The 27,796-nt window shown below is 38.6% G+C and overlaps 2 protein-coding genes and 1 non-coding gene across 3 annotated transcripts; 1 reads left to right on the top strand and 2 right to left on the bottom strand.

The window, feature by feature from the left end:
• Positions 1–556: 556 nt before the first annotated feature.
• On the top strand, positions 557–628 carry TRNAW-CCA (transfer RNA tryptophan (anticodon CCA)). The gene has a single exon. It is a non-coding gene; the product is annotated as a tRNA-Trp (tRNA).
• Positions 629–1,508: 880 nt separating this feature from the next.
• On the bottom strand, positions 1,509–3,671 carry LOC141653684 (uncharacterized). The gene has a single exon (XM_074461522.1). The coding sequence runs from the start codon at positions 3,120–3,122 to the stop codon at positions 1,926–1,928; it is 1,197 nt and encodes a 398-aa protein (XP_074317623.1). The 5' UTR covers positions 3,123–3,671; the 3' UTR covers positions 1,509–1,925.
• A 968-nt stretch (positions 3,672–4,639) lies between these two features.
• Positions 4,640–15,134, bottom strand: LOC141653685 ((S)-ureidoglycine aminohydrolase). Its single transcript, XM_074461523.1, has 13 exons — positions 14,864–15,134; positions 14,640–14,771; positions 13,132–13,219; positions 12,967–13,043; positions 12,513–12,552; positions 12,012–12,078; positions 11,414–11,499; positions 7,037–7,118; positions 6,471–6,527; positions 6,185–6,223; positions 5,657–5,727; positions 5,119–5,172; positions 4,640–4,832 (listed from the first exon to the last, which is right to left on the bottom strand). The coding sequence occupies exons 1-13, from the start codon at positions 14,916–14,918 to the stop codon at positions 4,763–4,765; spliced, it is 918 nt and encodes a 305-aa protein (XP_074317624.1). The 5' UTR covers positions 14,919–15,134; the 3' UTR covers positions 4,640–4,762.
• Positions 15,135–27,796: the final 12,662 nt, after the last annotated feature.

Genomic DNA, 27,796 nt, shown 5'->3' with positions numbered 1-27,796 from the left:
TTTTGGTTATTTCACTCTCGCATATATTGAGTGATACGGTTGATTTTCAAGTCATGATATCTCACTGATATGACTCCTCTTGGGCTTTATTCGTGGTTTTCATTTCAAAATCTAAATCGTACACCCTTATACAATTCTCCGTCATGCCTTCAATAGAAATACTTCAAACATGTCCCTACTTAAATTGGTTGGTATAAATGGAAAGAGTAAACGATCAGTTTAAGGATCGATACTTAACTCTTGCCAATAGAAAACCAAATTTGTAAAGGGAAATTGCATTTAGGGTATCTTTAATACCTTAAAAAATTACCCCAACTTTATAAAAATACTTCAAAAAAGCGTAACGAGAAATGTTCAAATATTCAGGCACATAAAAATCTAAAATTACTAATTATTTGTTTCACTAGGATTATGGGGTAAAACCCTCCAATTTATGAAAAGATGAAAAAAATAATGACGCAAATCCATGAAACATAGTTTCCCGCTTCAGAGATTCTGCATTAACGACTATGGAAAAAGGTATTTTTACATTTAAAATACAATTGTAAACAACACCGGATCCGTGGCGCAATGGTAGCGCGTCTGACTCCAGATCAGAAGGTTGCGTGTTCGATTCACGTCGGGTTCAATACCCCGGTTTATAATGGATTCTCTTTTTATTGTATTTTTTTGGACTGGTAATTAAACATTCTTTTGTTTTTGTTTAAGTTTACACACTAGCAATTTCTGGTTCCGCGTGTAACTATGAGTAACAAGTTTAATATCAGTAGACTAAAAATTTGGACAGGTCTCGGTATGATATATTGATATGGTTTTTGTTACTCTCCCAAATCATTCGAAGTTTCTAACATGGAGAAGTCATTTTCTCAGACAGAATAGGCCGTCTAAAGGGAGACATTCTGTGTTTAATTAGATCCGCAGGTGGATGAATTTAAAGGTGATAAGCGCTCTTGACAACTTTATGGAGCATAGTGTTGATATTGGTTAGATATCGTCGGTGTCAACTCTCGTAAAGGTCGGATTATTTTGGTTACGCATGCATTTGGATCGAACGGGTCGGATATCTCTTGAGGTAAGACTGTAAGAGTGCCAGAGGCGAATCAATATAACACACCAGCGACTCGGAAGTAATCCCACTCGTTCTACCATAGATGCCAACGAGCAATTCTGAACATGTAGGATGCTCTCTAGATCAGATGACTTCATAAAGCTGGTGTTCAAATCAATTGAAAACTTTCAGGAAAACCAAACCAGGGAAACAACTACACGGCATCACTTACTGCAAGTATGTCAAACTGAGACGGTATGATCGATGAAGTCGATAAGTTGTACATCAGGAATTGACGATACAAAAAACAGATGAACATGGCATATATCATGATCTTAATCATCAGGTCACCTTTGCCAATCTCAGGTCATCTACTTCGAGCATCAATTATACAAAAGAAATACAGGTAGCAACTTAGGAGTCCAGTTTCAGTAAGCATCATATGTACAAGATAGACAGATTCAATGGGAAAATAATCGTTCGTTTCTGAACATACATCTCAGATTGATGGTACAAGTTCTCTGATTTCAGAGAACTGCGGTAGATTACATAATCATCCGAATAGATGCATCAAGGTGATCGATCGATGGCTAATACCCATTTCGCAGTTTCCCTACACAAACTATGCAACTCTACATCAAAGTCCTAATAACTTTATTCGCTACAACACAAACAAAAGGAAAACTTTGATAACACTAGTAAACTATGCATCTAACAACCATAATCATCGTCATGACCAAAGGCAACGTCTTCACCTGATTAGAACCAGTTACTTACTACTACAAGAACTAGTATGAAACAATGGATAAGATTTGATTTTTGAACAAGTTCTCAGGTCTGGGTCGAGTCAAGGCCAGGTTGAGATTCGCTTCCTGTTTCATTCGATTTCCACAACTTTGACCTTCTTGTTCTTCTTCAACCCATCAATAAACGCATTAACAATAAGATGTTGAGACTCAAGAATCATCTCGCTTCTCTTCATCTCCATCTCCATCCTCATCTTTTCAATATCCCTCATCATCTCCATCTTCATCTTCTCCATCTTCACCAACCCTTCCCCTAACATCTTAATCGACTCGACCATCTCCCCAACTACCGACTCCCTCCCTCTCCCCTTCGACCCCCCAGAAGACTCCTTCCTCGTCGAACACCCATTCAACCTCGACCCATACATCTCCTCACCTCCTCCCTTACTCTCATAACTCCCCATCAACTTCCTCTTAAACCCCACAGGCGGAGAAGACATCATATCCCTTCCTCTCATCCCACCCATATACTCCTCACCCTCCTCATAATCATTACCACCATCACCATACTCGGGAGGACGACTATACTGTTGATTCTTTACCTTAATCTTGATGTGAGGAGCCGGGGACAAACCCGCGCTCCTCACATCAAAACTATGATTCTGACTCTTGCCTCCTCCCAACATAATTTCATCAAAATACTTTCCCAAATCACCCTTCTTCTCATTACCACTACTATTAACATGACTATCATTCATACTATACGGTTTCACCTCCAGATCTACTTGACCAACATGACCAACATTCGCGACGGCGTTATTATTATTAATATTATTATTAGTATTAATATTAAGAACGGAGCCACCAGATCCGAGCTCCATATGATCCATAAGATCAAAGAAAACCCAAGACGAACCGAAAAACCTAGAATTCCCATGATTAACGGGTAGGGAATTGATCCGTTGCTTTTCGGTCCGGTACCGCTTCCGAAGCTTCTCCATCTTATGACGACACTGAGCGGAGGTTTTGGCAGGCGGAGCGGCGGTAGGACAACGACGGGCGACTTCCTCGGCAACGGCATCCCAGTCAGCAGTACGGAGGTTACGACGGCGGAGAGAATACCATTTATCCTGATACGATCCGATCAACGCTAGGGTTTCATCGTGGGTCCAACAGGGAGCCGGGAACTTGCGCGGCGGCGGAGGGGCGGATGAGTCGATTGCGATAGCGGTAGCTATTGACGGTGGTTGGTAAGGTGGTTGTGCGGCGACGGCGAGGATAGCGGTGGTTGGTGCGGTGGGAGGAGGAGGTGGAGAAGGGGAGGACATGGTTTAAGAGGAGAGAGAAAGTAAAGGGGGTGGGGGAAGAGAGAAGGTGGTTGAAGGAAGATGGAATAAAGAGAGAGAGAGGGAGGGATGTGGTGGGTGAAGGGTGGGTCATGGGTGGGTGGAAGGATGATAACGTGGGAAGGTGGGGTCATTGAGGTGTAGGACATGACAATTAACAACCTTAGGGTTTGGGTTAACGTGTGTTGGTGTCCACTCTACCTTGGTTTTGTCCACCTTGAAATATGTACCCAATAATATACGTGTTACAATCGTTTGTTTATCTTTGATTGAGACGGAAGGAGTATTATTGCGATATTTTTGATTAATCAGGTAGACGAGGTGGTTGAGTTAATGTGTAGTAAAGTGGTAGCGTCACGTATGGGGTGAGTTAGGTTTGAGGGAGTGTTAGGCCCACTAGGGGTAGTAGTGTAGTACCAGTAGGCAGTACCAACCACCCGTCCTGTTTATCGTCTTTATGTTACCCGCCTCTTACCTTTATTACCTTTTTTTGTTGCTCTTTTACTTGCGTTGCAACCACTTCTGTTTTTTCTCTCAATTATATTCGGGACGTGGACGTATTATATACCAATGCATTCTCTCTCCCTCTTTACTCGTGCTGGTTGGGTGGTGACTTACAAGAGTGTGGGATTTTTTATGAAATAAGATTGGATTTGGCTATTTCGGAGGACATGGGATGAAAAATAGGGTATAGCTCTTTATTTTATAAGAGTAATTAGCATAGAAATGTCAATGTTAATGGCGATAGTAAAAGTAAAATGTAACAAACTTTGTTCGTAGAACATACTGGAGGTTGTTCTAAGCAGTAGCATACCCACATACTCCATATAGGATAGTGGGGTCTAGAGGACCCCACTGTTTTTCCGGCAATAAATATTTTATTGTTGAATATTTTAGGTCTTTTAGACTTTATACCAACAAAAATTACAATTACACTGAAATTGACTCCACGTGCTATCGATGATTCGATTCTGGGTATGCCACTAGTTCTAACTTCTAAGTGATACATTTTGCTAACTTCTTTGGTAGACGTAATTTAAAAAACAAAATCGTTTTTTTCTCCCAAATGCTAGGTCATTTCTAGTTGAACACACTTCTCTAAAGAAAAAAAAAAAAAGCTACTGGAATCACGCATCAGCCAGGACTTCTTGTTACATAGGTCCCAAATTCAAATCCCCCACCCCTCTATTGTAATGTAAGTAGTGCTCGCTTTGTCAGACAAAAAAAAAAGAAAAATTAGGGAGGGAAGGTTATGAAACTCGATTATGTGCCAATGTTTTTGCTTCCCAATGAGGAGGAAACAGAATTATGCAAAATTGCACCAACACTTAAAACTAGTGGGTAGTGGCTTATGCTACCTCAACTTTTCAGTAGAAGACAAAAGAGAACCCTTGCATCCTGCAAACCATTTACTTTCTAAATTGATAAGATTAAGGTCTAAATCAACTAAAAATATGGAACATCACTGTTCGCAAATATAATCCCAAAGGCCAAAGGTATAAGAAAGACGGAATTTATTTCGCTCAAAAGTAATATACATTGACTTGAACAGAACAGGATGGAAATTTTTCGAAAGACCGTTCATAAAATCCCTTCATGCTTCAAATTTCAACAACACATCATTACAGAGGATTCCTATTTACATCCTTGTACAACAAATAGCGTGTTCTGGTTTTCCCAAGGGCAGCATACCTGAAAGAGTTGCAGAAAGATCAGCTTTGCTACACTGAGCAGAGACGACTAACGAGCATGGTAATAAATGCTACTTATCGGCCGCAACACTAAATTGTGGCCAAGAAATCAGTTTCTAAGGTTACCGCAACTGTATTTTTAGGCATTATCAAGGCCACATTTACAGGCTATATCTGTCGCAATCAAGGCACAGATTCGTAGATCATGTGTCATATCGAAATTTAAAACCATGGTGATGAGTAACCAATAACACAATTTGCGAAAAAAGCAAAGATGTTTAGCTCACCATTGCGGCACAAAAGGTGCCATCCATATAGCATCACCAGCTTGAACAGGGTACCTGTTGCATAATATACAGTGAATTGTGACACACTTTCCAAGGAACGACGGGTAAGGAAGCAAAGTATTTCTTTTGACAGATCAAATCATATATAATTTCAGCGTTCATAAAACCAAGCTATCAATGGTTTATAGTTTATACACATGCCAATATTAAAAAGGGCGATGAAGGACTTGGCTTCTAAAACCTCTGTCATATGGCGACACAATATCAAAAGGTAGAAAATAGATTAGTGTCGCCAATAAACTACCCAAAAAAGTTGTTGGGCATTATCCTTTGGGGTGAGGTACAAAAGGAGAATGAAATTCATTAATCGTTAGTGACACTGGAATCTAACATAATACCGAAGCATACATGAAAAGATCATTATCTGATGTTGCGAAAAAGAAAAAAAAAAGATTTACAGTCAAAAGATCTGCTACTGAATGAGTTGGACTTAAAATAAGTTAAGATTACATTTTTATCAATGAGCTCAAAAACATACCAACTATTTCCCAATCTGTAGATGCCTTGACCCTCTAGAAGCAATAAGCCATGCTGGTTGTAATGAACTTCCTGAAAAGGTAGATAAAGCTTAAACGCCCCATCACAAATCTAGCACTAGGAAATCACCGAATTACAGAAGTTTGAAGGAAAGGAGTCCCCTTGTCTTTCTTAGAAGATTATGAGGACACATTATCAAGCAACAGGTCTGATCAGCATCATAAAGCACAATACATTTTAAGTAAAATGTTTGACTCCCTCGAGTTTTTCAATCATATACCAACGAGCAACCAAGGGACAAGTTCCATAGCTTAAGCAGCACTTCACAGCACATATGTGAAAAAGAAACCGAAACAGAAAGTGCACATAAAAGAATAGAGAACAAGAATGCCAAAAGCTGCTTGTCTGATGACAGAGATTAGTGATGCCTTTTCTGGTTTCATACGTGTTCGTAACCATGTCTATATAGAAATTACTAAATCCGATGACACAAGGACCAAATTAAACCATGTAAATCAACACCAATTACCTTCACATTCAGAAATTCACCAGGTTGAAAATCCATGACCTGCAGACACGCGTCAATTGGAATTAAAGATGTCAAGCAGAAAAGAAAGCATCATAAAATATACTCCCTCTATTTCTTCACGCTCTTCCCATTTATTTAAAATCCCATCACCCTTTGAAAACTAGGAACTGGGAAGAACACGATAAAATGGAGGTTAGCCTAACTTTTTTCTCAAAAAAATTTACTACTAAGATCAAGCCTAGCAACTAAAATTCAAAGTTATGCTTTTGGAATGCAATTATCTCACATGTATATTAAAATCATATGCCATTGATGTTGGAAGAAGCTTCCTGAGCTGAAAAACCTGATCATAAAGCATGCATAAATTATTTGGTAGAATAATAATTAATTAGAAATAGATCAGACATTTCAAAGCAATATTATTCTCATAAGGAATTCGAAGTGTGTCAAACAGCAGATTTGTCTGTGTCAGTGAGTCACATCAAGATAAAAATTGCAGGAAAAGATGGTAAATGATAATATGATATAATATAATATGCGAACGTTACTAATACCGCTGACAAAGCGAGACAGTCTTGCAGAAATATAGAAGGATGTATGTATGATGCAATGTCATTGGGTGAGGCCTAAGGCAATCCATTCACGTGTTCAGGCCACAAGCTGAGGTCTCACAGAAAGTTCCTAAATTTCATTGTAATAGAAAAGGCCCTGGTGTAATGATGATATGATGCAAGTGCAAAGTAAATCTGTCAGCAAGATTCAGCTAACCCCTACTCACAGCCAAGTTTTCACCAGAAGAGAAATCGTGAGGTAAGGAGATGCAGAAATGAATGGAGAGCACAACATATATACCTCGCCAGGGGTCTCAAGAAGATTCTGCTTGTCTGTTGAACCAATTATAAGCTCAGGGTTGTATTCACCCTCCAAAGCATACCTGTATGACAATTGACACATAAGTACACAACATTGTTGAAGTATGAGACTTTTAGTGTATTCTAGAAGTTTCCGGAAAGTTCTAGACTTATCCGGAATATGCTAGAATAATCTAGAAACAACTAGAAGAGTCTAGAAGGATCTAGAAGAGTCATGTATGTTCTAGGTTTATGTAGAACAACTTAGAACCTTCTAGACGTGTGTATAAGTGGTAAGGAACTCTAGAGAGTTCCGTGTCTAGGCCACTCTAGAATGTCCTATTCTAGAGTGTTCTTAGGATGTATGAGAAGGAGGAGGAGCTCTATAAATAGAGGACCTCCCCTCCCATTTCTATGAACCCAAGTGTAACCAAATGTATCCAACAAATTCACAACAAATCAATACACAAACTAATTCCTTCAAACTAAACTCCAACTAATCAACCTACAAATTAATCAACTAAACAAACAACTAATCTCCACTCTACTTCTTATACTCCCCCATACACCAACAAGTGGTATCAAGAGCTCTAAAGATCTTAGGGCAACAAAATAAAACTATGGCTTCCGCATCAAATACTCTATCGTCTACTCTTCCAATTTTTGGAGGAGAAAATTACGACTATTGGTGCATTAAAATGAAGGCTCTCTTAAAATCAAATGCACTATGGGAGATTGTGGAAAATGGTCCCGAAAAGCAACAAGAAGGTGTTCAACCCACCGAAGCATCCTTAAAGAAAATAAATGAGGATGAGATAAAGGACGCCAAAGCCTTGCCTTTCATCTTTAATGCTGTTTCGGAGACCATCTTTCCAAAAATAATGCGGGCTTCTACCGCAAAAGAAGCATGGGATTCACTCCAAAAAGAATTCCATGGTGATGAAAGGATAAGAACAATACGTCTCAATACCCTAAGAAAAGATTTCGAAAATTTGAAGATGAGGGAGAATGAAGACATACAAACTTACACTTCAAGAGTAACGGAGATAGTTAATCAAATGAAGATATATGGCGAAGATATTACCGACACGAGAATCGTGCAAAAAATTCTCGCGACTTTAGCCAAAAAGTTCGACATGATTGTCACTGTTATTGAAGAATCAAGGGATCTCTCAAAGCTCACAGTAACCGAGCTACTTGGATCCTTACTCGCCTATGATCAAAAATTCAAGACTGGAGAATCTTCTTCTGAGGATGCTTTCAAGTCATCGCATAAAGAAAAGCGGTCCGGAGGGTGGAAGAAGAAAAGTGACGATGGTGGCAATAAACAAATGTCACAATTAAAGGGCAAGTTTCCTCCTTGTGGCATTTGTGGAAAGAATAATCATGCAGAAAAGAATTGCTATTTCAAAGGCAAGCCCCAGTGTCACCATTGTAAGAAGTATGGGCACTTTAAAAAAGATTGTAGACAAAAACAAATGGAGTCCAAGGACCAAGCTCATTATTCAAGTAGCGTTAATAATGAGCACCTCTTCTATCTTGACCAAAAAGACTTCAAGCGAAGAAAGTAGGTGGCTAATTGACAATGGTTATACAAGTCACATGACGAATGATTCAAGCATCTTTAGCGAGTTGGATACTTCTGTCCAAACTCCGGTACGAATGAGGAATGGTGAAGTTCTGACATCGAAGGGCAAAGGTACGATCATTGTTCCAACTAAGCGGGGTACAAAATACATTAAAGATGTGCTGCTTGTCCCGGATCTTGCTGAAAATTTGCTAAGTGTGGCACAAATGATCAAGAATGGTTATTCACTAGTCTTTGCAAATAATCATTGCACCATATATGACCCCGGAAATAAGGAGATTGCTAAAGTTGCCATGGAAAATAAAAGTTTCTCCTTGAAATGGAAGTATGGCCTAGAATCATCATATCGAGCTCACGCCGCGGAGACCTGGCTATGGCATAGAAGGTACGGACATTTCAACTTACGTGCACTAGCCGACTTATACAAGCAGAATGTTGTGCGGGATTTTCCAATGATTCAAGCAACTAAAGAACTATGCGAGCCTTGTCAACTTGGAAAGCAACACCGTCTGCCATTTCCAAAGAGCCAAGCATGGAGGGCAAGTAAAAAGCTACGACTTGTTCACACGGGACGTATGCGGTCCTCAAAGAACCTTATCTCATCTTGGAAACAGGTACTTTATCCTGTTTATTGATGATTTTACTCGAATGACATGGGTATATTTTATGAAACAAAAATCGAAGTATTCCAAGTCTTTCAAAATTCAAAGCTCTCGTAAAATCAAAGCGGGTGCAAATTGAAGATGATTAGATCTCGATCGCGGAAAGAATATACTTCTTCACAATTTGACCGATTTTGTGAAGATGAAGGTGTAGAACATCACTCACCGCAGATATACTCCACAACAAAACGGGGTATCCGAAAGAAAGAATAGGACCGTGTTGGAGATGGCGGATGCATGTTGGTCCGAAAAGAAAATGCCGAAGAAATTTTGGGCAGGTTGAGGTCTACACATCCGTATACCGCTCAATGCACTTCCAACAAAGGCGATTAAGGAAAAAACTCCATAGAAGCTTGAGCGGTAAAAAGCCTACAACTAAGCATTTAAAGGTGTTTGGCTCAATTTGCTATGCTCACGTCCCAAATAAGTAAAAAAAGGAGCAAGCTTGATGATAAGGCGAGAAAAGGTATATTTCTTGGCTACGACTCAAAATCAAAGGCTTACCGGATTTTCAATCTGAATACGGAGAAGATCATGATAAGCCGAGACGTGGAGTTTGATGAAGATGCAATATGGAATTGGGAAGAAAAGAAGGTGGAAAGAAATGTGATCCTAGTTCCTGATCACCAACATCCAGAAGGTGATGATGATACGATCAACAATAATGATCCTCCTTCACCTCCATCAACTCCAATGCATACACACTCTCCATCCTCAAACGACAATTCGGAGAATGCTACAGGACCTCGAGGTAAGAAAGATCTCTCCAAAATTTATGCAGAATGTCCCGTTATTAATCTGAATGAAGAGGAATGTGAGAGATGCTACTTCGCTTTTGAGGAGCCAAGAGACTATGATGAGGCTTCCAAGTACAAAGAGTGGCAAGACGCAATGGAGACAGAAATAAACATGATAAAGAAGAATAACACCTGGGAATTAGTGGACAAACCCAAGGATCGAAAGGTGATTGGAGTGAAATGGGTCTACAAAACAAAGTTGAATCCAGATGGCTCAATCAATAAGTACAAAGCAAGATTGGTCGTGGAAGGATATTCCCAACAAGCTGGAATAGACTACAGAGATATATTTGCCCCCGTTGTTTATCATGCTACGAGCTCGAGGAGGAGACTTACATCAAGCAACCTCAGAGTTTGGCGATATAAAAGAAAAAAGAAAAAGAAGTGGAATGTTCGAGTTAGTTTCAAGTTTCAAGCTCAGTGTTACACCAAAAGTCTCAAGGAGGAGTGTTGAAGTATGAGACTTTTAGTGTATTCTAGAAGTTTCCGGAAAGTTCTAGACTTATCCGGAATATGCTAGAATAATCTAGAAACAACTAGAAGAGTCTAGAAGGATCTAGAAGAGTCATGTATGTTCTAGGTTTATGTAGAACAACCTAGAACCTTCTAGACGTGTGTATAAGTGGTAAGGAACTCTAGAGAGTTCCGTGTCTAGGCCACTCTAGAATGTCCTATTCTAGAGTGTTCTTAGGATGTATGAGAAGGAGGAGGAGCTCTATAAATAGAGGACCTCCCCTCCCATTTCTATGAACCCAAGTGAACCCAAATGAACCCAAGTGTTCCCAACAAACTCACAACAAATCAATACACAAACTAATTCCTTCAAACTAAACTCCAACTAATCAACCTACAAATTAATCAACTAAACAAACAACTAATCTCCACTCTACTTCTTATACTCCCCCATACACCAACAAACATCTTTTGAAAGTTAAAAAAGAAACATTATATCTTCAAAATGGGCCCACAAATAGCCATAGGTCGCCGAAATATTGCTCTCATTTAATTTTGTACTGTGATATATTTTTTCCTTTTTGCTATATTGTTTGGAGGGGGTAGGGGATAGAGTCTTTGACACACAGTACGATGACTATAGTGAGTCTACACAGTGAGTACATAAGTAGCTAAGCTATCTGTTATGCTACAAATTTAGCCATATTTCGACCAAAGGCAGAGCATATGATTTTCTTAAATATCATAACCATTCTCTGCAACATCACAATATAATTAGAAGGGTGGACGTCAGAACTTTGATTAATTGTAACACCATGCTGCAATATTTCTACAGAAGCGGAGTACCTAAAGTATAGAAAAGCAAACGCAGGACACACCTTCGCTCAAACACAACAAGTGTAGCAGATGCCTCACTTTCGACTGAATGATGTACATTGGGAGGCAGATAAGCATATGAGTCCACCTATGTCACACACATAATCACTGATCAGAATATCAGAAAGAACTTCCAATTCACTTTCAGATGTGTACTAGATACAGCCTTTGCAGAAGTACATGAAAAAGATTGGAAATATAATACAGGATTACAGGTTGTCCTCAACCGAGAAATGAGTACAAAAGGTAACCAAAAGGTTTTTGTTTAACCAAAAAAATTACAAGAAGTTGTCAAACAAGACACTAAAACTTGACAATTGTGATTGTACAACCTCACCTCAACCTTGAAGTTGTACAGTTTGCACGGATTGTGTATTTTCACAAAAAATTAAACACAAGCCCTTAGGGACATTGACAGCAAGACCTCATACAAGATGATGTTTTCTCTTTACTCAATACTAGCGAACACAATCCGTCATAAAGTAAGACTTTCAAGTACCAAGTAGAAAAACAAGACGACGTACGTAAAATTACTTCTTAAATCCCAGGAAAAAAATCTGAAAAGCAATGTGTTTGAAACAAAATGCAATAAAACTTCACCTTTAAGTTATGGGTATCGTCAGACCCATTTGTCAATGTCACAGCTCCATGAACCACAAAAACGAACCTAAACCACAAATGCACTATAAATTGAAAGTTTACTAAGCCTTCATAATTAAAATGACAGAGATTCACTTTCAACACCAGAATACTAGATAGATGGAAGTCAAGAAGTTGGACAACCATACAGTACAACCACAAAATTAGATTAAGACGAGAACTAGAGCCTTTATTCTTTGGTCGCGTGTCCGACATTTGACATTCATTTTAGACCAAAAAATTGAAAACTGCAAAAATAACCGAATTGGATTTCCCGACACTGTATCGTGTCCGGAACTTGCAGCTGAGCTAGAGTAACATAGCTAGAGCGAGATACTATTATCTTGAACATGCTTGAAATAGAAAATTAATTCAAGACATGGACCATAGTTTATAGTGATGAATTTTCACAAACTCGTTAGGACAAAAAAATGCAGTCAAATATCAGAAAACAGATCTCACCTTTCAACGCCACTAGGAGGGAGTGCCGATTTTGCATTACCTGCACACACCAGAAAAGAAATAAAACAAGATATAGTAACAGCAAAAGGGCATCAATGGATGACTCAAAACACACGGGAACAAAGACAATTAACATGCCTTCAAAAAAAACGAATGGTCAATTAAACAAAGGAGAGGAAGGAGAGAGACAGAGAAACATGACTTTTACAAATGACCTCAAAAATCCTTCAACCAGAGTTCGAAGGCAAATGATCATATGAAACAACAACAACAACATCAGAGCCTTAATCCCAAAATGATTTGGGAACGGCTGACATGAATCATCCTTTAGAACCGTCCATGGGTGAACGCACACCGCAAAATGCGAAAATGATCATATGCAAAATTGAGCAAAATTATACGCACCAAATTATTGCTCCGCTAAATTAACAGTATCATGAACATTTAGGATTACCTAGCATCTTCGCAATGTACATTACAAAGTGTGAGCCCATTGCTGGTGTGATTAAATATGCTCCCAGAGTGTTTTTCCTTTTAAAAAGACAACAAATTTACTCCAAGGAATAGCACATTCAGTAGTTAAGGTAATCAATATGCTACAACCTTATAAGGAACTTACCACTCAGGTAAAGGGCTCAAAACGTGGCTTTCAGGAGTGATAAGAGCATGATCTCTTTCATATACACTTCGAGTAAACCCTGGCAAATCTAGAGAGAAGAAAGGAGCAGAACAGGAGTTATATAGAGCAAAATACCATTATTTCCGCAATAGTTAACTGTTAAAAAACTTGTTGAATACATACATAACCAGTTATTCAGGCAACTAAGACTCCAGGAATATACTTTAGAATTACATTTAACCCAACCGTGGCAGTTAGGACATTCAAATTATGTACTACGGAGTATAACCAAATGCAAATGTGCCTTCACATTCAGGACTCCTACATTAGAAGGGTTTGTTTCGGGATCTTAACTCTTAACATATTGAAGTGGACACTTTTGACGGACAATGGGAGCACGATTCCAAGTAAATTGCTCATTCCAAGCTATTGTGTTTATATATGTATTAAACGTTGACTCATCCTACATCCACATACTATGCAAATCACTTACTTTTACAAATAATTTTCCAAATCCAAATCAATCAAATAAATCACTATCAGTAAATAAGGCACCTTTTGAGTTCACATTCCGTGCATATGACATAAATTCTCCGCCGCCCAGCTCATAAAACTATCACACAAAGATCAATAATTTCCATCGTTCTCTGACAAACCATGGCTATTCAAAATCACAATTCACTAACACCAAAAAGGTTTACTATCATACCTTTCACTCCTCTATCTTATTTCCATTATAGCAAGACATATGAACATTCAATGGACGTGTATGCAACGCATTATAAACTTACCGACACTAACACTAAACAAACGATTCGATAGTAATACTCCCTCCATCCCATATTTATTGTCACCCCTTCAAATTAAACAGTTGAGACAACTTACTAGGGTGAAGATGATCGTAGTTTATGATAGAAGAACCAACTCAACCAAAACCTTAAGGTGATGGTTAAGGCCCAACTATTATAAATATTTCTATTACGCTCCCTCACTCAAATGCCCATTGGGCTTGAAGAGTGGTTAGTTGTGCACCGGCTCCCCCCGTAACTTGTGCTGGAATTCCACTTCGAGTTTTTGAGGAGTTTTGAGGTTGCCAGGATTTGAACCGTGACCTATGATCACACTGGCTCTGATACCATGATTGATGAACCAACCCAACCAAAACCTGAGGCCCAACTATTATAAATATTCCTATTAGTTTAATTTTCTAGGAGTAATATTGGATGATCAAACTTTTTCGTTACTAAATTTTGGGATAAATTTTAGAGGAAAATGTGACAATAAAATAGGCATGGAGGAAAACAGTGGCGGAACTAAGGGGGCTGCAGGGGTGATCGCTCCTAAGCAATTTAAAAAATTACTATTTTCTTTCGAGTCTACGTTATTGCATTACTAGTACTGCTAAAAGAATCGGTCCTAACTACAAATCCTGGTTCCGCAACTGTTTCTAGAAACCAAACAAAACTGTAACCCTACAATAACACTAACACAATTAAACAAGAAAAAACCTTGAAGATGAGAAGGTGCGAGTGTAGGATTAGTGACTTTCCAATACATAGGTCGCAAGTTCGAATCCTCCGCGAACACAGATTCCGGAGCAGAACAAACCCCATCTTTGGCAACAGCTAATTCAAAACAACCTGAACAAATTAAAACAACAAAACATATATTGGTAAAATAGTAATGTAATGAAGTGATTGATTAGATGATTGTTGAATAATTAATTACTAACTTGGAATTACGCAAAGAAGGAAGATTAAAAGTGTTAATGAAGCGTAGTCTTGCATTTTTTATTTTTTGGTTGGGTGGAAAATGGTGATATTTTGTGTTGGAGATGTTGAGTGCGGTGCGGTAGTCGGGTTGTGGAATGTATAGTAATATAGTGTCTGTCAGTGGTGGACTGGTGGTGTAGTTGGAAGATTTCGTCAGTTAGCGCTGTGGCTGTTTCTAGTTTTTATGCTCTTTTGATTTTAAATTGCTCAAATGACTCATTCTACCATTGTCTTCGAAATGCATCACTTATTTTATTCTCCAACTAATTTTAACACCCGCACAATACACGGAATAGTCTTAGAGTTTATTATTTCTTTTAATTAACGTTAATCTAAATTGAGAACGCTGCAATAAATCAAAATCACTAGAAAAACTTGATGGTAAATAAAAATATAAAATGTACGAAGTATTCATTATGGCGAAATTATGTGATATATGTATGTCATATGTGAGAAAAACTTTGACATTCCGAATTGAAAATATACATAATCATCTTAATATCCTGTAGAACAATTCCAATTAAAATGTGTCTCATACATAGAGAAACTATTTATTAAGAAATTATCGTAAATAAAATCAAAATCAATGTAAATTATTTCAAAAACACAATAACCTTACATTTGGATTTATGACACGTGATGCACAATTCTTGTCAAACCATGCACTGTGAGAAATAAAAAAGTCAAAAGTAAAAAAAATTAGAAAAGGATATTTTGCAAATGAGATTAAAACATAGCTTATGCAAATAATTTTTCGATTACCTTTATTTAAAAGACTTTATATGAGTAAAATTTACCGATCACTAACTTCAGTTATAAAGAATTTTGTAAGTAGTAAATGGCATTGTATGAATAACTATAAATAATCGATCTTGTGACCTTTTCTATTCCGCACCTACTAAAAGATAAATAGATTGAGACATATAGGTAATTAATCTCAAAGATAGGCCAACATTTAATCTGACTTAATTTGATATAGTACTTTAGTCTTTAGAAGGCTAAAAGGCGGAGACTTGAAATATTTTTTGGACAATTTAAATTTTCTAGCACTAAAGAGGCTATGGAGTAACTCTCGTCTCTCACTAATTGGGAAGTCTAATGGTTTGTAGTAGAGGATTATTTAACTCTCACTAACCTTTTAGGTACCAATCGTTAGTTGGCGCAGTGGTAGCATGGGGCTGCGCTTGGTAGGGAGGTCTGCGGATCGATCCCCCACAACTGCAATTGGGAGGGGTTTAAATACCGTAATCCTTGGACACGCCCTGAAATCCGGATTAGTCGGCCCAATGTGGTTTGGATTACCGGATGGTTTAGACCAAAAAAAAAAACTAACCTTTTAGGTACCATTAAATTGGTAGATTCAATCAATGATTATTTCATATAATATTGTCAATAATCATTAAACTAATGGATAATGTCATGTGAAATAAAATTAATTACTTTTCAATAAGACAATAGGTTAGAGTAAGGTGTTAAAAATTGGAACACTAATAAATAACTTATTATAGGTTGTTCCCTCATTTTTTTTTTAAATAAGAATTATATCAAATAATCAAATAATAATTTATAATAGGGTTTTTTTGATAACTTATACCTCGAATAACTCATTTTTTCAAATCTTAAACCTAAGATAAATTTCTTTAAAATCTTATACCAAAAATAACATTTTTTTTCCAAATTTGATACCAAATCTAAAAAAAAAGGCCCTGAATTGACGATCTTGTCCTTACTAATTTAACACCATCATGCTTTCCCCACCTATTAACCCACACATCCACGATTATCACCACTAAAAACCATCAAATTAGTAAGGGCACAAACGTCAATTTAAGGCATTTTTTTAAGATTTGGTATCAAGTTTTGAAGAAAATGTTATTTTAGGTAAAAGATTTTAAAGAAAGTTATCTTAGATACAAGATTTGAAAAGGCGAGTTATTCAAGGTATAAGTTATCAAAAAACCCTTAATAATAAAAATTAATTAGTAGGAATTAATTGTGAAAATCCTACGTGGCAAAAAATTAGCTGTTTCAAATTGTCTTTAAATTATATAGTATAGATTTCCATCCATCTTATGTTTATGTTCCAATTAGTATTTTAGTAACATATGTTTATGTTCCAATTAGTATTTTAGTAACTCGGGGTCTTCCTTCAATGGCCATTTTAATCTAAAGGCTTCAGATTTATTTTCTGTGTCCGTTTTATTGTGAAAAAAATGTTACCATTTAAAAATGATCGTATTTTACCATAAAATGGTCACATAAGACCCATCTAAAATAAGAATTGGTGTTTTAGTAATGAATCTTATAAAGTAGAGATCGAGTAATAATCTACCCCAAGGTTCACTCTATTGGAAAATTCTCAATTAAGATAGGTCAAATATATACATGTGGAATGAATATGACGACAAAAACAGAATGCTTAGGGAAAAACAAAAGATTTGTCATATATACCATTCTGGGATAGCATTTGAAACGTTTTAATATTAAAACGGATACCTTCATTTTAAGGAAGACTAATTGTACTCTATTATCCCACTACCTCTCAAAACCACCTTCCACCAGCGCACACGACACTCCCATATATCACTAAAATTTACCTAGCCCCCACTCCTTTTAACTGTACGACAGTCCCCCTATCTAGAATCCTACCACCCTCAAACCCCCCAAAAAAGTCTCCCTCACCAACAAAATCCTTGCCCACGATAACATAAATTCTGGTGTTTTTGAGGTGTGGGTGGGAGGGGGATTTTCACGGTTTGAGAGTGGTGGTTGTGAGGGTGAATGGGAGCGTCGACATCATACTATCATAGGATAGTGGCAGGTCATTGTAGTGGGTAACTAGGGATAAATGGGTGGTGGTTGTTGGATACGGTTAATGGAGTAAGAGAATGGACAACACATAAGAGTGTGGTAAGGTGAGAATACAAAGGAATTTGAGAGTAATTTATCCTAGAAGTGTACACAACGGGTTTTATGTACAACCAGATTATTTTTATTAAGCTCATTTACAAAGTTCCAAAACAACTTCACAAGGAGTTACTGTTAAAGATACATAAATATTATTTTGTGAATATTTCCTATTGTAATTATTTCCATAATCTTCTAGATATTCTGTATAGGTTTTCTTAATTGTGTATTAGTATTAGCTTGATTAGCAAGGCATAGGGTTTGCAATCTTTGTATAAATACCGTCTCATTGTGTTAATAATATTCATCCAATTCATAATACAATTTCTACATGGTATCGAGCCTTGCATCCTATGCCGTTATCCCCTTCTTCTTTCGTGCTCACAAAAAAATTGCGGAATTCCCATGGCTAATTCGGGTGTTTCGTTCCCTAATCCTCATGACCCTACTTCTCCCTTCATCTTCATTAACTTTACATCTTGCACACAATTCACCTCAAAAACTTACCGTACCTGGAAAACGCAGGTTGCTTATCTCCTTTTTGGCTTCGATCTACTGAATTTTGTCAATGGTACTCATCCTTGTCCCGACGCCACCATCACTGCCGACTCCAAAACCAAACCCAATCCCAAATACGAGTCCTGGAAATGCCAGGATAGTCTTCTCAAAAGCTCTCTTTTGGCACCCTTCCTCAGAACACCCTCATCCACCAAGGAGCCTTAACAAGACCTTCCCTAGCAGATACAAGCATTATCATCTCGGTTGCCCGAGGAATAGTATATCACGACGTCAATAAAAGAACTATTAAAGTTAATTATAAGCTTTAACTCAACAAAAGGAAAGATACAACTGATGAAACAAAACAACTATGGTGAGACTACTCCATACCAAGACTCGGTGAAAGACACGTCCCTCCAACGCACCCAGATAAGCTCCATACGTCAACACCTGCTAAGACTGACTGCTCATCATAATGGATCACTGCAGACACATAACAAGAAAGAAACATAGACAAAACCACACAAGGTCAGTGACTGAAGAACACCATACAAACATGGTACAACACAGGCACAAACCTCCAACTCCAATAATTCACCAACCACATGACTAACACGAAGGTATAGTCCTGCTAGATTACCAGTCGCAACAAGTAATCCACACCGCCAGTGGGGACCACGGCCTTACCGCCTAAGCCCCGCTCAAAACCATAGAGTGAATAACCCAATGACCATTAATGTGCACATCCCCTTGTGACGGGAACCATAAGGGGCCGAATAAGGGCGTGAAACCATTCCCGAAAATGACTCCACTCAGCCGAGGGCGCACCTCGCGAACCACATACAAATACAACAATACTACTACACAATCAGAAATACCATACACCACACACGACAACTAATTTACAGTACTGAGTAGGAAAACCTACCCTTAGCAATCGACAGCCAAAATCGCAGACATCCATATGAAGGCAAGGCAGCCTTCATCAACACCTGTCACAACCAGTAGAAAACCCTTTACTAACAACCATAACCACAACGAAACCTACGGATGATAATGATGACTTACCTATGCTTGATATTTCGGCGATAAGACCGCGACCCGATTCAAGCCTACATCCCCATGGTGTCTCCAAGAGTGAGAGATCCCAAAACGGTTGAAAGATGGTGAAGGAGAAGAAGTGTCGCTGATTAGGTTTTGGGAGAAATGAAAATGAAAACTGATTTGGGTTTATGACTTCACGATTTATATCTTAACTATAATACCTGTCCTTTTAGGGATCCGTTGACCGTCATTGACTGATCTTAGACACCTATCTAGACCTTCAGAAACCTTACGAGTTAACCTTGTGATGTAGTAACCCTTTGAGTTCTGGTGACTCGATCTAGTGGAGGCTACTTTATCGAGTAGCTTAGTCACTCGATCGAGTAGAGGCCACTCGATCGAGTAAGTTACCTGCTCGATCGAGAAACGGAAGTTCAGCGGGTAAATATAAATCGTGATATCGGGAAAACCAAATCATTTCATTTCCTTTTCTCCTAAACCTAGATGCCGTCATACCTCTATCATTTCACCTATCTTCACTCTTTTGGAACTTTTGAGAGTGGAGACACCATGGGGATGGGAAGCATGAGTCGGGTAGCGGTCTTGTCGCCAGAATGCTATGTATAGGCATGTTGTCATCATCATCATCGTCTTCCTTGGTTTCGTTTGTGATTGTGGCAGTAGTAATAGATGGTCATACTGTTTGTTATAGGTGGTTATGGTGGTTGCTTGTCATCTTATGGTCGTGTGCGGAATCGTTGCGGTTTGCTAGAGGTAGGTTCTCCTACTCAGTATTGTTGGTTGTCTAGTATGTCGGTTGTAGTGCTTGATTGTATTGGTGGTGTTGTTGTATAATTGGTTTTGTGATTGTCTGTGGTTCACAAGGCGTGTCCTCGGCTGAGTGGAGTCACTTGCGGGAGTGGCTTCACGCTCTTGATTCGCCCTCTGTGGAACCCGCCACAGGAGGGGATGTGCACATTAAGGAACATGGGTTTTCGCTGGGGATTGATGAGCGGGGATTTGGTGAGTAAGGCTCCGATCCCTCACTGGCGGCGTGGATTACTGGTTGCGATTGGTAATCTGGCAGGACTGGACCTTCGGGCAGTCAGAGGAGTGTGGGTGATTGGAGAAGGTGATGTGTATATGTTTGCTGTGTCTGGTTTTGTGTGTTCCTTCAGTTACTGACCTTGGGTGGTGTTGTTGTGTTTTCTTCTTGTATTGTGTCTGCCGTGATCCACTATGGTGAGCAGTCGGTCTTAGCAGATTGATATCTGGATCATAGCTAGGTGCTTGGAGGGACGAGTCTACGATGAGTCATGGCAGAGATAGTATCACGTAGTTGGTAGTTGTCACAAGTTGTATCTTTCCTTTTGGTTAATCATTTGTAAATAAACATAATTGTTCTTTTATCGACATTTGATTATTACTGTTCCTCGGGCAACCGAGATGGTAACGCCCTTATCTGCCGGGGAAGGTCTTGTTAAGATTCCTTGGTAGATGGGGGTATTACAAAGTGCAGCCCGTGCCTCCACAGTATCAGTATCCCAGTTACCCTTCGTCCTTTAGTCCCGCCATGCAGGTGAGTGAGCTTACAGAGAGGGTATCCGCCACGTTGACGCTCCGGAACCTTCAAGAGATGGCGTATCTGTAGGGCATTGGGACCGACTCGGCCCAACCAGTGTGGTGGAGGGGTGTCGGGAGTGATAGTGGAGTCTTCCACTCCTTTAGAGTACATTCGACTATATGGGGGGAGCCTAGGAGTTATCCTTTTGGTTTTTTGGCGCCATGGCGAGTAGGAGGGGACTCGAGTACAGGAGCTACCACAGGCGAGGGTACACCTGGAGCCGGCACATCCGGAGGAGGGGGCAGAGATGAGAAGATGGAGGAGCCGGGTTTAGAGTGATGATGTTTCTTATTGTTTTACTTTCGCTTTCATGAATTTTAGTTAGTAGATACTTGTTTTGGTTAGCACTTGGATATACTTTGATTTGTACTTGGCCATAAGACCGTATTTTGTTGGATTTTGAAACTTGTTATGCAGGTGGATAATGTCGGAAACTCCGGCGATGGTTATGTTTTCTTAGTATGACAACGTGTATATAGAGCAATTTGACCTGTAGTTACTCGACCGATTGCCCCTAACTCGATCGAGTAACTGCGTATGTGATTCTGAAATGCTTACTGGGCTCGACATACTCGATCGAGTAACTGTTCAACTCGATCGAGTAGCATCAACTCGATCGAGTTGTTCCTTAACTCGATCGAGTACCCCCTGTTATTGGTATATTTCGTTTTTAAAAGTATTAGTTGGCATCACCTATGTATATCTTGCTGATAATATGTTTCATTGTCATGGTTGGTAATCGCGGCATAATGTTTCAAGTGCAGTTTATATAATATCAGTATTGTTTTCATTATTTTCACCCATGGATGCTTAATTGAATTGCTTGAAGTACCATGTTGAACAGTGGTTATAGCTTATCGTTGCGGTCTTAAGTTTACAGCTGGTTATGTCGAGTACACATAATTGGGTAATGTCACTTAAAGAATTTCTCGGTGTTCATGTATATAATGGGGTGGCAGTACGTTTTCCTTACTTATTTGTGATTATCTACATCTAATATATATACTAACATGCATACATTTTATCTACGTAATGTCAATAAGGTACCATGATAGTTGTTGGCCTCAACGTATGATAAAATTGTTTCATAATGTCAATATTGAGTAAAGTTATCATTTCGTGTAATAGTTGTAGATCGTCTTGAAGGTGAACTTCGGGGACGAAGTTCCTTTTAAGAGGGGAAGAGTAATGTCACATGAAAAAAATGACAAGTTATGACAAACATATCACATTTTGAGTAAATTGTTGGTAAAATTCCGAGGTTGCTTAATCCCTTTGTGTGCTTAAAATTTTTTAACTTTGGTTATGTGAAGGTAATGCACGTATTGTGATGTTAGGCGAAAATGGTAGTAAATTGAATTGCTACATTGTTGAGTAATATTAATGTTACGGAAATTGTTTAAATTAATGTTAAGCTATTGTTGTACACTTTGACCGATGATTGGCTATACTTTGGATTGCTATACTTTGGTAATTAGTAACTAATTGTTATTGATGATTAATTGTTAGACGAGTGAAATAGAATGGTTTTATTAGATGAATATTGTGACACCCTCACTTATCGCGGAAAAGTAAACACGTAATTCTAGAATAAAACTGCATGGATATGTTTGTAATAGGTTCAATTGGTTAAAAACCTGAAATTTTAAAACCTGAACCTGTTATAAAGATATCCAAATTGGAAGGTGTCAAACATACAAGGTCTAACTAGAAGTGTCATAACATAACCATCGCTAAAGTCGCGAATAGCAAATTATACAACCAAATGTAAAGAGGGAGACATATGTCCCTAAAATGTATGTGACATAAAAAGTGTTTAAGGGTCACAATAAAATAAAGCCAATCTAGGTTCCAAGGTTACTTTGCTCGCTAGCTCGTCCATGTACCCCATATATGCATCACCTACCACAATCGCATTTTATACAAATACGAAAGCCACGCAAATCGGGGGGAGTAACTCGAGTTCTCCCACCACGAAATGTCATAATTAATATAACATGTAAACATAAGAACATGAATATGAATAACACATAGCCTTAGCATATAGATGCTAGACAATCGTGCTTATCATGTGAACAATAATATAACAACACATAGTCCTAGCATGTGAATACTAGACCGACTCATACTACACTATCATGTGAATCACATAACATCCAGGAATCCAAACTCTATCAACCATAGCCGGCTTGCATCTCACCTTCTATGATTCATAGAATCATCAAACAAGAAAGGGCAATATATCAAAGACAGCATAAGTTCTTAGTACGGTCAATAGTCACTCAGAATCCCGAGTCTATACCACGAGGTAGAAAAGGTAATCAAACCGGTATCTTGGCTCAGAGGTTCTATCAAAACATGGCCAAGACACAACACAACCCTAGCCTAAAATCTGCACAGACCTAGACATGCGGATACACACCACCGCACCCAAGACCCACAATTTTTCTAAAACAAAGTGAGTACCCTAAGGAGTCCACCAAAGGGTTGGCTAGTACTTAAGCTGACCACTTACTCTCAAAATAAGTAACGAGGTCATGCCCCAACTTGGATATAAACCCACCAAGTCAGGAACACAGAGGCTATTAAGCAGTGAACATACACTCGTCAAAGACTATAATGACCTATCTATGATGAAGGCCGAAATACTCACCTAGGACCTAGTCCCAGCTAGTCCCAGCTTGAATACTTTAGCCCACACCACACAAGACAAGTAGGATACCCAATTCAGCTGACAATCCAACAATATCTCCAATATCAATAATAATCCAAATTCCAGCTAACCGTTAATCTCATAATTCATGAGAACAAGCTAAAATGGCAAAGAGGCAACAAGACTGAAGTATAAGGCAGCCAATTCATCCAACAACCAACATGTGAAATGATAATTACAAATATCAAGACATAACATAAAATTTCCAATAACAACCAATCTCACCTCAAAGACAAACCCTCGACCCGAGTCCCGCGACGGGTCATCGGTTAAATCGAGGCTGACTGGTTTAAACCTAGCTTGACCAAACTCGTTCGGTCAATCTGGCCCAGCTCAGAGTCTTTACCTACTTTGGCCCAAATCATAAAATTTATCACAATATAATTCTCATGCTATTTCTAATTTCTATCATGTGAAAAACGAAAGTAACACATTATCAATCACCTAAACACTTAACAAACAACAAGCACAACATTAACTACTAATGTGACATTAATTCGTCGAGTAACTCGGAATAGTTACCTTACGCTAGCAAAGAGACAAGTAATAACTTGAGAAAGCTTCTAAAACCCAAAATTACTCTTCATCTTCAACCACATATGAGCCACCTAAAATAATTATGTGAAAGGACGATATTAACGAATTATCTTTATATAAAATATGAGACGGAAATTAATTTAATTATATTTTAAATAAACCAAACTAGCGTCAAAACAATTTATAGACACGGCTCAAAAGTTATTATGATAACCTCAAACTCGGCCTAACCACCAACTACACATGGCCTCAAACTCGTGACTTAGCTAGGTCATCGCCTGGGCCACGGCCAAAGCCATCGCTAAACTACAGCCAAGCCACTGCCAGCCATCGACTCGCCAAAAGCAAGCCACAAGGAGTCCGACACGACCATCACCCGACTACCCATAGCCACCCTTCACCCTACTTCATAACCCGACCCAAAAATCACCCAAAATGAACCCAAAAGATGCCTAAGTTCGACCCCAACTCCAAATCCTCAAATGCAAAGTGAAAACCCACGATGACGCTTCTCGTCCCCGCCAAAACAGTACCAATCGTCCCCTTAAGACTCCATTCTCGCGCCTAAAAACAGTCCTAGCCGAGCCAACTAAGTCAGCATTTAAAACGGTTTTAGAGCGGGAATACACAAGTATAAAGCAACTCAAAAACAGACCCTAAAGACTACAAAAATCGCCCCAACACAGAGTCCAAATCAGTCCAAAACAATCCCTACATGTCAGGATACACCGTCTCAACTATAAAACACACCAATTATCACCCAAAACAATCCATACATGTCAAAGATACACCGTCTTAAATATACCACTTACTAACTAGCATCCCAAATGATCCCTAGAGGTCAAGATACACCGTCTCAACTATCTCCACATATCAAGATACACCGCCTCAACTATACAACCGACTAATTAACATCCATAAGGATCCTCGTATATAATTATACACCGTCTTAATTATAAAAAACAGACTAACCAAAGATTTGAAATAAACATATTTTACAAGTAATATCGAGTAATCCATAATTGTTACCTTTTTCCGATTGAACTAATCATTTATGACTAACAAATCTTCTACAAGACCGTCTATTTTAGTACATATAACCGTCTTATAATAAATAAAGCTGAAAATATAAATTGGGTTTGTAAAAATACATGACGAAACTGAATGTTACTTACATCGGAATGACGAGAACGACGAGAGGAGCAATATGGAATGAAAATAATTGATAACGGATGACAAACGGAGTGGCAGGATCAATTTACAATCTGATAAAAATTAAAACAGAACGAAAAGAAGAAAAAGGAAGGGAGAAGAAGAATGATGCGTGAGAAATGAGGGAGCAAAATTGCCTGCTGCTATTTATTATACGTACGTTTCTTCATCGTTAAGTAACTTCGATATTTATTAAAACCGTTTCGAGTTAAATTTAACCGATTTAAGTAAAAGTTTCAGTAATAAAACGGAATCAATAATAAATAAATTTAATGAGTGAAAATAAAATAAACTCAGCTAGTTAACGTAAATAATAAGAAATCGGCTTGAAACGGAATTATTAGCGATTTTTACGAAACTAACGGATATTAATAAAAATTGCTAATTTAGTGAAATAAGCTCAAAATAGCTAATTGGACGGTTTTGTTCCCAAAATCCATCTCGGGTTCACTTAAAACAACTTTCATAAGGACTCGTAAAGAAACGGAAATTATTAAATAAATAAACTCGAACTAATTTCAATAAACTCGAACTAACTTTAAATAAACTTATTAATGATTATTAAAATTAACGTATCGAATTATGATGAAATTAATTAATTAGCTAAGCATAAATATATAAATCGTTAAATGATGTAATTAAATTCAAAATAGCAATTAAAAGAATTTTATCCAACTTAATAAAATACGGGGTGTTACAAATATGATGTGTGTGATGTATGGAATTATGCAAGAAAATTCAGTTAGTAAGTGGAAGTAACGGTTTGTGTTAATGTGTTCTCGCGTATAATGCATGTTTGATGACTCGATAAGAGGTTTTATTTGATGATGTGTTACTATGGTAGATGATGATGATGGGTGGTGGGCGTACATGGATGGGTGGTATATAAGAATGGTTGTACTTGTCATTGTCGGGGTGGATGGTTGTCGGCTGTCTTAGTGCACTTTTCACCTTGTGTCATGGGGGATGATAAGTTGAACTTCGGGGACGAAATTCTTTTTAAGGGGGGAAAACTTTAATACCCGTCCTTTTTAGGGACCCGTTGACCGTCGTTGACTGACCTTAGACACCTGTCTAGACCTTCGGAAACCTTACGAATTAACCTTGTGACGTAGTAACCCTTTGAGTTCTGGTGACTCGATCTAGCGGAGGCTACTCGATCGAGTAGCTTAGTCACTCGATTGAGTAGAGGCCACTCGATCGAGTAAGTTACATGCTCGATCGAGTAACGAGAGTTCAGTGGGGAAATATAAATCGTGATATCGGGAAAACCAAATCATTTCATTTCCTTTTCTCCTAAACCTAGATGCCGTCATACCTCTATCCTTTCACCTATCTTCATCCTTTTGGAGCTTTTGAGAGTGGAGACACCATGGGGATGGGAAACATGAGTCGGGTAGCGGTCTTGTCGCCGGAATCCTATGTATAGGTATGTTGTCATCATCATCATCATCGTCTTCCTTGGTTTCGTTTGTGATTGTGGCAGTAGTAATAGATGGTCATACTGTTTGTTATAGGTGGTTATGGTGGTTGCTTGTCATCTTATGGTCGTGTTCGGAATCGCTGCGGTTTGCTAGAGGTAGGTTCTCCTACTCGATCATTGGTTGTCTAGTATGCTCATTATAGTGCTTGATTGTATTGGTGTTGTTGAATAATTGGTTGTGTGATTGTCTGTGGTTCGCGAGGCGTGCCCTCGGCTGAGTGGAGTCACTTGCGGGCATTGTTGTTAAAATCGCGATCCGGATCGTAGGATCGTACGATCCTACGATCCAAAAAGTGGAAAACTATTCAAATCGTCGTAGGATCGTTTTGGTGGTAGGATCGGTATAGGATCGGGTAGGATCGGATAGGATCGTACAAGAACGTGTAGGATCGATGGTAGGATCGTAAAATGCTTATTTGTGCAACAAATTTGTGAGTTGGTTGTTCTTCTATACTTACAACTTGGGATGGGAATGGACCGAATCTGTGCAGGATCCGATAGGATTCAGATCCATATCCGCCACACCAACGTTGGATCCATATCTGACCCATATCCGGAGGATCCAAATTTTCTTGATCCATATCCAGATCCATTTTCAAATAAGTGGATCCATATCCAACCCATATCCACGGGGTCCGAAAAATTAGGATCCATATCCTACCTATCAGGGTCCGGATCCGCGGATCTGATAGGGTCCAAGATCCGTTTCCATCTCTAACTTACAACTTGTGTACTGTGTTTGTGTAGTATTAGTAGGGATGACAATGGACCTGGATGGGTAGGTCCGACAGATCCGATCCATATCTCGCCACACCAACGTTGGATCCATATCCGACCCATATCCGGCGATCCAAATGTTCCAGATCCATTTTCAA

Source organism: Silene latifolia, chromosome 4 (genome assembly GCF_048544455.1).
Source record: "Silene latifolia isolate original U9 population chromosome 4, ASM4854445v1, whole genome shotgun sequence".
Lineage (NCBI taxonomy): Eukaryota > Viridiplantae > Streptophyta > Magnoliopsida > Caryophyllales > Caryophyllaceae > Silene > Silene latifolia.
Note: the sequence above shows the minus strand (reverse complement) of the source record. Positions and strands in the feature narration are given on the sequence as shown.

Bases quoted from the DNA above. Each gene is read 5' to 3' on its own strand.
- LOC141653684 (XM_074461522.1), bottom strand. From the start codon at position 3,122: ATGTCCTCCCCTTCTCCACCTCCTCCTCCCACCGCACCAACCACCGCT.
- LOC141653685 (XM_074461523.1), bottom strand. From the start codon at position 14,918: ATGCAAGACTACGCTTCATTAACACTTTTAATCTTCCTTCTTTGCGTA. The intron at 13,220-14,639 runs GTTTTTTCTTGT...TCTTCTCTCTAG, and splicing joins CGCACCTTCTCATCTTCAAG to ATTTGCCAGGGTTTACTCGA. The intron at 4,833-5,118 runs GTGAGCTAAACA...CAACTCTTTCAG, and splicing joins GCACCTTTTGTGCCGCAATG to GTATGCTGCCCTTGGGAAAA.